Raw genomic sequence first — 14,909 nt, forward strand, 5'->3', positions numbered from 1 at the left:
AGCGGCTATTCTCACACATACCCTTGAAAGAGACATCCATTGTCTTGAAGACGTATACGGGGCAGAAAGTATACCCCAGAGGGAAAATAAGGATGCCTGTCGAATACAACGGCAAGGAAATACAGAAATTGTATCTGTACATACTGCAAGATGGTGGACCACCGTTATTGGGACGTGAATGGATCAGAAAGATAAGTTTAGACTGGCACTCCATTCAGGCACTGACTGTGGCTGGTAAAAAGGATGACGACATCACACCTGGACGATTGTCAAAAATCTTAGCTAACGCTAAAGAGGTATTTCAACAAGAACTGGGAACTCTTAAAGGCGTAACCGCCTCGATAAAAATAGAAGAGAATGCAATTCCCAAGTTTTTCAAAGCAAGACCGGTACCGTATGCAATTCGCCCAGCCATCGAGGCAGAGCTGGAGAATCTGGAGAATGCAGGCGTGTTATCTAAGGTAGACTGGAGCAAGTGGGCGACACCCATCGTTCCTGTCATGAAAAAAACGTTAAACAATAAGTCTGAGGAGCCAAGGAAGGTTCGCATCTGTGGGGACTTCACGGTGACGGTGAAGCCAGTCCTTCACACAGTACAGTATCCTCTCCCGAGGATAGATGATATTTTCACCTCACTATCTGGAGGGAAGCGTTTTACAAAAATTGACCTAGCACAAGCATATTTGCAGATGGAGGTTGAAGAATCCTCTGGGAAGTATCTCACGATAAACACTCACAAAGGTCTTTACCAGTATAATCGACTGGTATTCGGAGTAGCATCAGCTCCGGCAATATGGCAAAGAGCGATGGAACAAGTCCTGCAAGGGATTCAGGGGACTCAGTGTTACTTGGACGACATCCTAGTGACAGGTGAAAATGACAGTGAACACCTTGCCAACCTAGAGCAGGTGCTCACTGGACTAAGAGAACACGGGCTACGAGCCAATCGCCCCAAGTGTGAGTTTTTTAAGAAACAGATATCGTATTGTGGCCACGTGATTGATGAAGAGGGGTTACATAAGTCCCCCGACAAAATTGAAGTGGTAGTTAAGGCTCCAGCGCCTGAAAATGTGTCGCAACTGAGGTCATTCCTCGGATTGGTGAATTACTACCATAAGTTTTTGCCGAATTTGTCCACAATTCTGCACCCACTGAACGCCCTACTACAAACTGGAGTAGCATGGAAATGGAGCGATGAATGTAAGCGGGCCTTTCAGAAGAGTAAAGACCTAATCACTTCAAGAGAGGTATTGGCTCACTACAACCCATCACTACCGATAAGATTGGCGTGTGATGCGTCTCCCTACGGCATTGGAGCGGTACTGTCACATAAATTCCTTGATGGTTCAGAGAGGCCGATAGCTTTTGCGTCACGCTCGTTAACTTCAGCCGAGCGTAACTACGCCCAGATTGACAGAGAGGCCCTCAGCCTGGTGTGGGGGGTGAAGAAGTTCAATCACTACCTGCATGGTCAGAAATTTACTCTACTAACTGATCATCAACCTCTTGTCTCCATTTTCAACCCTCAGAAGGGCGTTCCGATAATAACAGCACAACGGCTACAGAGGTGGTCCCTTTTTCTAGGGGCACACCAATATGACATCGAGTACAAAGGAACTAAACAGCATGGGAATGCTGATGGATTGTCGCGCCTACCGTTGCCGACGGTGGAAGAAGCACCTGCAGTGGATCCTGTGGAGATATTCCACTCGACCATAGTCGAATGTCTACCTGTGACGAATGCAAACATAAAAAAGGAAACACGAAATGACCCGACACTCTCCAGGGTCTATGATTTAACGGTGAAGGGATGGCCGGCACATGGCGAACCACTGTTGCCAGCATTCTCGCCAAGAAGAGAACAGCTGTCAGTGTGCAGAGGAACCTTGATGTGTGGATCCAGAGTAGTAATTCCACCCAAATTGAAGGAAAGAGTGCTCAATGAGCTTCATGAGGGTCATCTGGGAGGGGTAAAAATGAAGAACTTAGCTAGAGCGTTTGTGTGGTGGCCGGGAATCGATAGAGAAATCGAAGAGATGACCAAGAGCTGTACATGATGCCAGAAGGTCCAAAACGCCCCACCACAAGCCCCTCTACATCCATGGGAGTGGCCCTCCTCTCCATGGCAAAGGGTGCACATTGATTTTGCTGGTCCATTTATGGACTCGATGTTTTTAATTGCGGTGGATGCACATTCAAAGTGGCCAGAGGTAATAAAAATGCCCTCAACCACCACAGAAAAAACTACCACAGTCTTACAAACCATATTCGCCAGAAATGGGCTGCCTGAACACATTTGCTCCGACAATGGATCACAGTTTGTGTCTGAAGAGTTCCGAAGGTTCTTAAAGAACAATGGTGTTAAGCATTACACATCCGCCCCATATCATCCAGCCACCAATGGATTGGCTGAGAGGTTCGTTCAAACATTCAAGAAGGCTATCAAGGCAATGTGTAATGAAGACATACCCCTACAACACAAGGTGGATAACTTCTTGTTTGCCTACCGGAATGCGACACATGCGGTTACCAACCAAACTCCAGCCATGATGTTCTTCAATCGAAGACTACGATGCCGCTTGGATTTGGTTAAGCCAAACATCAGAAGAGATGTGGAGAACAGGCAGTTTCAGAATATGAATGAAAGGCCGACCAGGAGTTTTAAGATAGGTCAACCAGTTTTGGCCCGGGACTACCGCACAGAGAAATGGCAGCCAGGAACGATCTGCACACGGCAAGGACCTCTAATGTATACCGTGGACGTTGGAGAGAGCATTGTAAGACGCCATGCTGACCAGATTCTAGAGTCACTGGAAAACGTCAAATCCACACCACGATCCGATACACCTGGTGAGGAAACCGAAGTACCAATTGCATCTACCTCAGAATCGGTGATATTGGAAGCAGACGAACCAAACAACGACGTTGATCCCGAATCAACTTTGCCAGAAGAACCTGATACCCCAAAGAGGCGTTATCCAGACAGAATCAGGAAGCCTCCTCAAAGACTGAACTTATAATTGCTTAACTTCAGCTAATGTATATAGCAACTGTAATTGTAAATGTTATTTAATTATTAATCGAATGTTATGTACTGTTTAGCTAAAAGGGGAGGAATTGTAGTGTATGTACTTTGCAGAAGGAACTATATTCTGCAGCCCCTGTATACTGCAGTACCAGTAGTGACCACCCCTGTATATAAGCCTGTGTAGTAACTTTGCATAGTAGTTCCAGTTTTGTCTCCACTCAGTAAACACCTGTTGTAACCAACTCCTGCAGTCCGTGTCTCAATTACACACGGACATAATATCTGTTTCTGTCTTCCGCAGTTTCAATCACCTTTTTTTTTCTTTCTGTCTCATTTAGTGTCAGCCGTGGCACACTCACCTCTGAGTCAGAAGGTTGTGGGTTCGAGTCCCACTCCAGAGACTTGACCACAAGAATCTAGGCTGATACTCCATTGTAGTACAGTACCGAGGGAGTGCTGCACTGTTAGAGGTGTCATCTTTTGGATGAAACGTTGAACCAAGACCCCATCTGCTCTCTCACGTGGACATAAAAGATCCTGTGGCATTATTTTGAAGACGACCAGGGCAGTTATCCCCAGTGTCCTGGCCAATATTTATCCCTCAATCAACATCACTAAAACAGATTATCTGGTCATTACCACATTGCAGCTTGTTGGAGCTTGCTGTGTGGAAATTGGCTGCTGCATTTCCTACACTGTTTCTTAGATTACAACAGCGACTACACTTCAAAAGTACTTCATTAGCTGTAAAGCGCTTTGAGACGTCCGGAGGTCATGAAAGGCGCTATAGCAATGCAAGTCTTTCTTTCTTTCATTCACTCACTTATGTTTCATATCTTTCATCTCATTGGTATCAGCAATGCTACTATCTTCAGGGTATTTTGGGAGTCATTGTTGCACAGAACTAAATTCTACATTTTTAGAATCTCACTGTTTAGTTTACTGTTTCTTCCTTTTTTGGCAAATAGTACAGAATTTTAATGAGCAAAAGTTTCTAACTGCTCAGTTCATAAAATGAGTTCACAACTATTTTGGAGGCATTCGATAAGGTGCCAAGGCGTTCGATAAGGTGCCACATAAAAGGTTGCTACACAAGATAAGGGCTCATGGGGTTGGGGATAATATATTAGCATGGATAGAGGATTGGTTAACGGACAGAAAACCAAGAGTAGGGATAAATGGGTCATTTTCAGGTTGGCAGGCTGTAACTAGTGGGGTGCTGTAAGGATCAGTGCTTGGGCCTCAGCTATTTACAATCTATATTAATGACTTAGATGAAGGGACCGAGTGCAATGTATCCAAATTTGCTGATGATGCAAAGCTAGGTGGGAAAGTAGCTGTAAGGAGGACACAAAGAGCCTGCAAAGGGATATAGACAGGTTAAGTGCGTGGGCAGTAAGGTGGCAGATGGAGTATAATGTGGGGAAATGTGAGGTTATTCACTTTGGTAGGAAGAATAGAAAAACAGAATATTTTTTAAATGGTGAGAAACTATTAAATGTTGGTGTTCGGAGAGATTTGGGTGTCCTCGTACAGGAAACACAGACAGTTAGCATACAGGTACAGCAAGCAAATGGCATGTTGGACTTTATTGCAAGAGGGTTGGAGTACAAGAGTAAGGAAGTCTTACTACATTTTGGTCTCCTTATCTGAGGAAGGATATACTTGCCTTCGAGGCGGTGCAACAAAGGTTCACTAGATTGATCCCTGGGATGAGAAGGTTGTCCTATGAGGAAAGATTGAGTAGATTGGGCCTATACTCTCTGGAGTTGAGAAGAATGAGAGGTGATCTCATTGAAACATATAAGATTCTGAGGGGGATTGATAGGGTAGATGCTGAGAGGTTGCTTTCCCCTGGCTGGAGAGTCTAGAACTAGGGGCCATAGTCTCAGGATAAGGGATCAGCCATTTAAGACTGAAATGAGGAGGAATTTCTTCACTTGAGTGTTGTGAATCTTTGGAATTCTCCACCCCAAAGGGCTGTGGATCCTGAGTCATTGAGCATATTCAAGGCTGAGATAAATAGATTTTTAGACTCATGGGGAATCAAGGGATATGGGGATCGGGCGGGAAAGTAGAGTTGAGGTCGAAGATCAGCCATGATCTTATTGAATGGCGGAGCAGGCTCGAGGGGCTATATGGCCTACTCCTGCTCCTAATTCTTATGTTAAATTATTTAGGCAATTAGACATATGCAATCTGCTGACATATCACAGATAGACTGAGAATTGTTAGATGTAGTATTTACATAGAGTTACATAGAATTTACAGCATAGAAACAGATCATTTGGCCCAACTAGTCTATGCCTCCTCCCACCCAACTTCATCTAATCCTATCAGCATTTTCTTCTATTCCTTTCTCCTTTATGTACTTATCTAGCTGCTCCTTAAATTCATCTATGCTATTCACCTCAACTACTCCATGTGGTATCAAGTTCCACATTCTAACCAATCTCTGGGTAAAGAAGTTTCTCCTGAATTCCTTATTGGATTTATTAATGACTATCTTATATTTGTGTCTTCTAGTTTTAGACTCCCCAACAAGTGGAAACATCTTCTCTACTTCTATTTCAATTTCTGAAATGTTTCACTGAACTCTTTCAAAATTTTGCATTGAGAATGAGGTAGTTTAGGACATCTCTAGAAAGATGAAGGGCAGATAGTGACCTCGATCGTTTCTTTTGCATAACCGTTGCAAATGATTCCGTTGACTTTTCCTCTGACAGGAGAATTTACATTTTTCATAACTTTTTTTTTGAGAGGCCAGGCCCATGGCCAAGTAGGAGAGCCGAGGCACAGCTCACACCAGTGTAGTGGAGCAGTGCCTTGGGGCAGGAGTGTCCTGATCTGGGACTATGCGTGAAACTAGATTTTATAGTGGAGGCTGCAATGGTGTTGATGGCAGCTGAAAAGGAGCTGGCTGCCACTACTGGTTAAACTTAAACCTGCCACATCCCTCTCCTGGCCTGCCTTTACCAGCATTGGTCCAAAGTCCTGTCAATCAATCATGGAACAATCAGGTTGGTCATATGCTTACTATTAGCTAATGAGCTTGTAGAAACATAGAAACATAGACGATAGGAGCAGGAGTAGGCCATTCGGCCCCTCGAGCCTGCTCCGCCATTCAATGAGATCATGGCTGATCATCCAAATTCAGTACCCTGTCCCTGCCTTCTCCCCATATCCCTTGATCCTTTTAGCCTTAAGAAATATATCTAACTCCTTTTTATAGAACTGATCAAAAAAGAGAGGAGGACAAGAGGTAAAATTCTTGAGTTGGGTATGGTAACTACTATGGAAGCAGCTGGTAGGTTTAACGGCTTGTGAACACCGTTTTATAACACATGCACCGTGACCAGCAAATACAACATACTGGAATGTAGTTATCTGAAAGTAGAGGAGACTGTTGGTTACAGCCCTGACACTATAATGGTGAGTCAAACATGCATTTCCAACAGTTGTAAGTTTTTTTTATTTCTATTTATCTCTAACTAAATGACTATTTTCTTCTTTTTCGGGGGGAGGTGGGAGGGAACCCAAAGGCCAGTTAACCACTTCTCTGTCTCCTGGTGTGGAGTTATTGGTTGTTGAAGTTTATTCATCAGCAGCTGAGGAACAGTCCCACTACTGCCCCATTCCTATCTCGCCACAAGAATTTTTGGAGTTGTCAAAAAGTGGCAATCTTACCCTCAATTCATAAGCAGCAGTCATGAGAGAGTTATGTAGGCCTGCTTCGCAAATATGATGAACAGAAAATCACCACATTACCATCAACTGTTGTGTTTAAGGGCTCCTCTGACAGCTCAACAAGTTTATCTAGTGAGTAGTTGAGCCGTACAGAAGGTTGCAAGTTCGATCCCCGGTCTCTGCTCATAAAATGGATCTCAGTCAGGGTGCCACTAGAGACACAACAATTCATCTCAGTGTACCTGGGTTACAGAAGGGAAAATCAGCTTGGGTTCTGGCTGCTGATCATTATTCCAGCAGCCACTCCTGCTGGAAGTTCATGTGTGTGCTTCGGAAGAGCTTGGAATCAGGCTTTAATGTGATCTCCAATAGCATCCCAAGACTCACTATTGGATGAGTAATGCAGGTGAATAATGGTCATGGGTGAAGTATCAGACTGCATTTTTGATGCCTGTGGAATCATATGCCACAAGGAGTCAAAGAGGAAAGGTATATGGCTGTTTTTACAAGCTATTTAACAAAAAAAATTGTAGTTTCTTTTGTGGGAAATTATGAAATGGTGTAAATGGCCTACACTATTAGGGATGTACTTTTTTTTATCCATTCATGGGATGTGGGCGTCGCTGGCAAGGCCAGCATTTCTTGCCCATCCCTAATTGTCCTTGAGAAGGTGGTGGTGAGCCGCCTTCTTGAACCGCTGCAGTCTGTGTGATGAAGGTACTCCCACAATGCTGTTAGGGAGGGAGTTCCAGGATTTTGACCCAACAACTATGAAGGAAGGGCATATATTTCCAAGTCAGGATGGTGTGTGACTTGGAGGGGAACTTGGAGGTGCTGGTGTTCCCTTACAAGATGGTTGTCTTTGTTTTTCATTTTAGGATAAAAATTGAGCCAGTTCCAACTTTGATTTTTTTTCTTGTTGCAAGGTCACTGGATTTGAGAAGATTTATATTGTCTATATTATCTAACTTAAAAGTTACAATTATGATAAATGGTAGATCTAGACATAATATCAGTAAGCTAATCTAAACCAAAAGGAATTAAATCTAGATATTTATATAATTTTGGGCTATTGTGTACTCAGGATCAAGTAGTGGATCAAGGACATATGAAGGAGAAACTGACGAAGACATTCTGTATTGGAATACGAAGATCCAGCCTATTCTTGATGAACTTAAGCCTTTAAACAGTGGTAGGTAGATTTTATTTTATCATTTATAAGATTTTCCATTGATGTTCATTGGAATCTCCCTTCATTTTGGTTGAAAATCAAATCTATTTTTATTTCCTGAAAACATTTTAGATTTCTGTCTTTTGCTGTAACAATGGTACAATAATATAGACTCATATCAGGGAACAGGAAAGGAGAGGTACATTGGGAAACTGAAAGGGGAGACTTAGATATACATCAAACAGATGATAAAGGTGAACAAGGAAGTATAGAGAATGAAGAAGGCAAAATCCGTCGTAGAAACGTAGGGTAGTGGGATCAAGAATATGGAGCGGGGAGTGGATAATAGTTGAATACGTGGTCTTTTTCTTTCTAAAGAATTAACACAGCCTCCTACTGTGGACCCTAGGGATATGCACAATACATCACATACTTTAGATGGAGTTAACAGTAAGCAACATTTGAATCTAGGATTTAATTGTAAAAGCACTTTAAAAATAAGCAATGGTTTGGGAAACCATTCAGGCATGTAAAACCTGTTCCGTACTTGCCCAAAAAACAATTGCTCAAAAAGGTAACTCTGAATCCCTGTTGTCCTCAAAATAGATTTATTTTGCTTTGTGCTTTTCCCACCCAGGTTTGTGGAAAAAGAGTTGAGAATAGCTTTTATACCCCAAGTGTTGATGTCATCTTTGTGAATTGTATTTTATGGTAATTATTACACAATTGTAAACAGACTACACTGTGAGGAAGAAACTGTTTCACAGAGATATCATGGGAACCAGACCATATTCATCCACTTGAACTTAAAATGTACATCTAAACAATATTTAATTTTAATTGTTTATCTGACATAAATACAATATAAAGGAGCTGTGGTATACATGGACCATAACTCTCTTTGATTTTGTACTTGTGAGATATGAATTGTAATGCATGGCTCTGCCTCATGTATCTTCCATGACCTTGCCTACCTAGATTAATTAGCTCGGAATAAGATCCCCAACTGAAAATTAATAGCAGCAGGAGAAGCTGTATATTGTATGTGGCCCTTTGAATAGTTCTGCCATTACATACCAATTCTGCTTATGTTACGTTGGATTTACAGTAATTAGGTAATGTTTCAAAAGGGATTGCTTATTTCTCATTTTAAAGGTATTCTTGGAATGTGTACCACAGTTGTGGGTATGTAAGTGATAATTAACTAAAGTTATTATTTACAGGCCTGACTTTTTCTTAACATAATGGATTTAATTGTCTCTGTTAATGCACTGCAATTTTGACACCGGTGTTTAAAATAATCCAGGTACAATAACTTTGGAGGGATATTTTCTGCTTTTGAAAAGTGGAGTGTTAATCTTACTTTCTTATTTAGCAGCAATGAATAGTAGTGTTAATTACTTCAGTTTTCTGCTTGGTGAGTTTGTTCAATAGGATTTCAGTAGCCTTTCGGGCTAGCAAATCACGACAATAATGTTCCGTTCGCAGCTGTCAAATGGTTTAGAACCCTTAACTAGTTAAATAATGAACAAGGAGGTTTATTTCAGCTCTGTTAAGCAGAGCAGTAAATTTGTATGTTTAGACTCACTTAAAGATTTTGAAAAAATAATTTATACATCCATGACATTAGAACCAAAGATTTTGCTCTTATGTGTGCAATCAACCGTTGAGTTTTGAAACCAGAAACAAAGGCTAAACTAAAATTCAGGTTTTAAAACCTGTCATCTGTATGGCCTTTCCTTGGCCATTGTTTAAGGCTGAACCAGGCTGTTCACAACCGCAGTGCCATTTGGCCCCTACCTGAGCTTCGCACCCCATATCCTCTCCATCACAAAGACTGCTGACTTCTGCCTCCATAACATCATCCACCTCCACCCCTACCTCAGCCCATCTGTCTCTGAAATCCTCATTCATGCCTTTGTCACCTCCAGATTTGATTACTCCAATGTTCCACTGGCCATCCTCTCATCCTCCACTCTGCTTGAACTTCAGCTCCTACAAGACTCTGCTGCCCATATCTTATTCCGCACCAAGTCCCACTCACCCATCACCCTTGTTTTCACTAAGCTACATTGGCTCGCAGTATCCCAACGTGTCAAACCTCCCCTCCCATTGCCCCATCATTGGCTGCCTAGGACCTACGCTTCAGAATTACCTCCCTGAACCCCTCTGCCTCACCACCTCCCTTTTTCCTGTAAGATCTCCCTTAAATCCTGTGGCCAAGTTTTTAGTCACCCCTCCTAATATTTTTAAAACGGCTGATTTTTCAAAAAAGAAATGTTATCACTAATGTCACTCTTTTCTTGGACAGGCTCCATCGTACATTGAGTGTAATGGAAAAGGAAAAAAATAACTTCCAGTTTCAACGCATCCTCTCGTGTTCTGCTAGTTTAACATCGTCTCTTACAGTTCTTGCTGTTAGAGCAGAAAATGTCCCCCTTTATTACAAAATAAAGATTGCTCCCAGAAATTAAATAATTGCAAGAATTGACTCCAAACAAAGTACAAAGATAATTAAATGAGGAACCAATTATTCATAATTGCAGAACATGAGTGCAAAATGAAATTATTATTTTATTCTGATTAGGCAACGATGTGGAACATCTCTGCAAAACATGTTACAGGCTCCATTGTACACTGCAAGAAGGAAACATGCTGGGGAAAATGTGTAAAAGGAGAGCTGTTCTTCTGAAAACGTTGTATAAACTGGTGGATGTTGGCTCAGATCAGCTCTCCATTCAGTTGGCTAAACTCATACTGGCGGTAAGTTTGATTCTTTGTAGAGTTCTGGAAGCCTGTTTCTTGTCATGGTCTTTTTCTAGGTTTTAGCAGTTGAAGTAGGTGCCCATTTCTAACCAAAATTAATGGGCCCGGAATTTGTGGTCAGCACCAGCTGTTCGTTACACTTGCACTTGCCCGCAGACTTTCTATGGGGTTTTGCACGCGAACTTGCGATGATTAGAAAGCCATTTTGGCACAGCGCCCTCTACAGGGGATCTGGGAACTGTGTGAACATAAGAACATAAAAACATAAGAAGCAGGAGTAGGCCATTCGGCCCTTCAAGCCTGCTTCGCCATTCAGTAAAATCATGGCTGATCTTCTACCTTCCCGCACTAGCTCCATATCCCTTGATTCCCTTAGTATCCAAAAATCTATCGATCTCTGTCTTGAATATACTCAACGACTGAGCATCCAGCTCTCTGGAGTAGAGAATTCCAAAGATTCACAACCCTTTGAGTGAAGAAATTTCTCCTCATCTCAGTCCTAAATGGTTGACCCCTTATTCTGAGACTGTGACCCCTAGTTCTAGACTCCCCAGCCAGGGGAAACGCCCTCCCAGCATCTACCCTGTCAAGCCCCTTAAGAATTTTATGGGGCAGAGCTTGCGGTCGGTATGACGGCATACTCTGAGAATACGCCGCCATACCGCCTTTGAAATGGACAGCAAGTTTGGGATTTCCACAATGCGCTAAATCTCGAACTTGCGATCTGTCAAATTCCGACTTGACAGATCATCCACTCCGATTGTGAAATCCTTATTGCTGGCGCAGAGTTGGGCTAATTGCCCAGCAATTACGTAGTAAAATTTTACAGCTGGTGCAAACAGATGCTGGAGCCTGTTTGCACAGCCTATGGGGAGGGGGGGGGGGATATGCAGCAGCTTGAAATATACACCAGTTATTGATAAATCTTCAAAATAAATATCTATATCCACCTAACTATCTCCTGAACCCAACATAACTACCAAGAATGAGAGACTGATTTATTTATTAATTTACCGGGGTGAGTGAGACTAAAAAATCATGAATGGGCATCAGAGATTTCTGTTTCCTGATTGGAGCACTGCCCCACGTGATCCCAGGCATGCTCGCGCACACGGTGCGCCCCTGGAATCCACGGGCCACTACGCTGCGCTCAACTCCGCAGCGAAACAACGCAAGTTTTCGAAGGAGGCTTCGCACCAGGTAAGTGCGGATTTCTTTCGGAGGTCGGTGCCGTACTCCTTAGTTACGTCACCGACCGCAATTTCATGGCCTATATGTTTCAATGAGAGAACCTGGGCTAGCAACTATGTATCTCCTTAACCAATTAGATTGAAGAATTGTTAATGAGGCGTGCAAAGTCTGAACCATTTTGTAAATTAGAATATTTAGTTCAATGGAAAATCATGTACAGAAAGCGAAATAGAGAGGGGAAAATGTGATTGAGAGATAAGAGATAGAAAGAATTTTTTTTTTTTTTAAATTTTAATTTCCAAGAATAATTAAAATCTGAAGGAATGAGACTCTACACTTGTAAAAGTTAATTTTCAGTGCCAGAGAGGTTGTTTGGCAGTAATTAAGACTTATCACGCCATTAAAAGTTTACTTACACTGGAATGGACAAACCCTAACTTTTTCTGGCGAGTTTAGTGGGTATCTATCGCGTAAGTACAGCAACTTTGTGCCATTCCATGTATTTCAATGCCGAGTCTCTAGCTGAAGTATAGCAAAGCTTCTGAAGGAGCAGGGAAACTCGGATAGCAACTTCCTGATTTCCACATTTAACTGCGCATATGCGGTCACAGGATGTTGCTGTCCGATTTACACTTTAATAACAGCGATCACTGACAGCCTCTACTATTATTTTTACTGCCATTATCTTGTATAGTAAATGAGTACATAGCAGATTTATGATGAGCTTCGGAACTAGCATTTTTACAAAGCACTTTTTTCTATTCAGCACACTACTGTTATGTTCTCCCCGAGGGCAGTACTAATTAGTGGCCAATTGTGGATAATTTTGTACAGTGGTGTTGTGCTTAGTTAGACGATTTGATCGCCCAAACTCATGGTTTGGACAATCAAAACTGCTGCAGAGATGTTCAATTTAATAATCTGGGATAAATTTAGAAACCAAAGTTGAAAGGTCAATGTTCACTGTGCCACCAGACCTCTTGACTCACTTTTTTTGTGTTTGTTCTTGGTATGCTCTGAAGTCTTTAATGTGTGATAACACCCACAAAACAATTTGTGATTGTGATGTCCATATTGGAGGTTTATAAAGAAATAATCAGTAGTTAATTACAGGAAATATTCTTGGGGTATCATAACTGAATAATTTTATCTACACATTTGGTTACATTTTTGTCATTTTGGGTTTTGTTTTCTAGCTGAAAGTAAGCGGCAAAAATCTGCTTAATGTCTGTAAATTGATGTTCAAAGTTAGTAGAAGTGAAAGTAATGATGCTCTGTTCCAAAATGATAAAATCTTGGGTAAGTAGCACCTCTACAATTATTTAAATTCCAAAAAGGTAACAAAAATAGAGTTGTCATGAGTAACTGTGTCATATTACGTTATGTCATATAATTGTCATATACAGTAATACTATTAGTAAATTTTAAAAATGTAGACTCATGTTAATTAGGCTGGACTTTCAAAAAATATATTTTCTTTAAAAGAGGTTACATTGTTGGAATATTTGATGCATACAGTTTATCTATTATTTTTCAGTCAATCCTTTGAGTGGCTCAGAACCACCGATTAGCTTGACTGAAATCTTGTGTGATGGTAATAACTTGCACGTGGCTCTGCAACATAATTTCAATTCTTCCCTTGAGAAAACACAAAATTCTGGAAAATGGACCATTGATTCTGAGCCTCAGAATTGTTTTTACCCTCAAAAATCCTATATGCATATCAGGAAGAATTTTATAGCCTAAACATACTTTGTATCATGAAAGTAGATCTACAATAATGGATGCTGGGAGCGATTGTAAATCAGAATTATAATACAACAACAGCTTGCATTTATATAGCGCCTTTAACATAGAAAAATGTCCCAAAGCACTTCTCAGGCGTAAATAAAAAATGGACACCACTTCAAAAAAGGAGCTGTTTGGATGGGTGACCAAAAGCTGGGTTAAAGAGAGGGATTTTAAGGAGGAGAGGGAGGTGGCACAATAGAGGGTTTTAGGGAGGGAATTCCAAAGTGTGGGGTCTAGGCGGCTGCCTAAGGTAAGGGAGAGGGGGGCGTTTTGCTGTACTTTTAGCAAAGTTACTGCACTGGAGCAGGAGGAAATTGCTGACCAATGTCAACATTCAAGATTAGATTGGATAGATGGATGAAGGAAGTGGGATCGAAGTGATATGGGAAAACGGTGGGTAAGTGGGATCAGAACCATTTGTTTGCATGGAGGGTAAACGCCAACATGAACTGGTTGTAGCTTCTATGTATATAGTATCCACACATATCAATATATAATTGCAGGGAATTTACCTATGCACCACATAAATAAGGTTTCCAACAACATTCCGCAGAAGTTACAGTGACCAATGGGGAGAAGCTCTGAGGAAATTCCTAGCGAATGCACTTGTGTGAAATAATGGCCCGGAATTTGCAGTCAGCCTTGAAGCAAAGGCGCTCACTGCTGGCCCCGAAGAAAGCTGCCCACAGAGATCTCTGTGGTGAGAAGTTTGCCTTTTTCGACATTCAAGTGATTTCAGTGCTCTGTAGTGTGAATTCCTAGTGCGATGCTGCTGTGACATCAACAAACTGTCTAAGCAGCCAATCACATTGCAGAATTCTCACAGACAGGAAACCAGGAAATGAGAAGCTGCTTTTATCCGCACTTTTTAAAATTGTTAGAGAGCAAAACAAACATTGGGTCTCTCGCATGGGGATAAGGTAGAACCTGAAATATCATGAACAAACTTTTTTTTTAATGAAATTTTTTTTTAATTGTAATTTTTCTCATATTGGAGAAATTTGACATTCCACATACAGTTTAAGAATTAGTTTTTCAGGGCCATAATGTTTGTTTAGCAATCAATACGCCTGTTAAACTCCAGTTGCACCTATTCCAACAAGGCTTAACATTTAATGGGGTATTTAACAGCGATATCACTGTGGAAAAGCCCAAGTTTTTGTCAGTTTCCCTGATTTCACTGACTACACTGATTGCCAGCTATGGGGGTGGGGGCACAGCAAGGGCCAGTGTCGGAGCAGTGAATGACTGACTGCAACTTCAGGATTTCCGCAT

General features: G+C 41.6%; 1 protein-coding gene across 1 annotated transcript in view; it reads left to right on the top strand.

Annotated features, from left to right (window-relative positions):
• Positions 1-13,840, top strand: part of LOC147080595 (armadillo repeat-containing protein 2-like) — a gene marked incomplete at its 5' end in the record, with an annotated part of 29,640 nt that extends 15,800 nt beyond the window's left edge. Inside the window, 3 exons of the mRNA XM_085981152.1 lie at positions 7,800-7,907; positions 10,474-10,649; positions 13,040-13,840. Of these exons, the coding sequence (XP_085837278.1) occupies positions 7,800-7,907; positions 10,474-10,649; positions 13,040-13,150 (395 nt within the window). The remainder of the gene's footprint in view (positions 1-7,799; positions 7,908-10,473; positions 10,650-13,039) is intronic.
• Positions 13,841-14,909: the final 1,069 nt, after the last annotated feature.

Source organism: Somniosus microcephalus, unplaced genomic scaffold (assembly GCF_052327205.1).
Source record: "Somniosus microcephalus isolate GS21.2 unplaced genomic scaffold, FLI_Smic_1.0 scaffold1403, whole genome shotgun sequence".
Taxonomy (NCBI): Eukaryota; Metazoa; Chordata; class Chondrichthyes; order Squaliformes; family Somniosidae; genus Somniosus; species Somniosus microcephalus.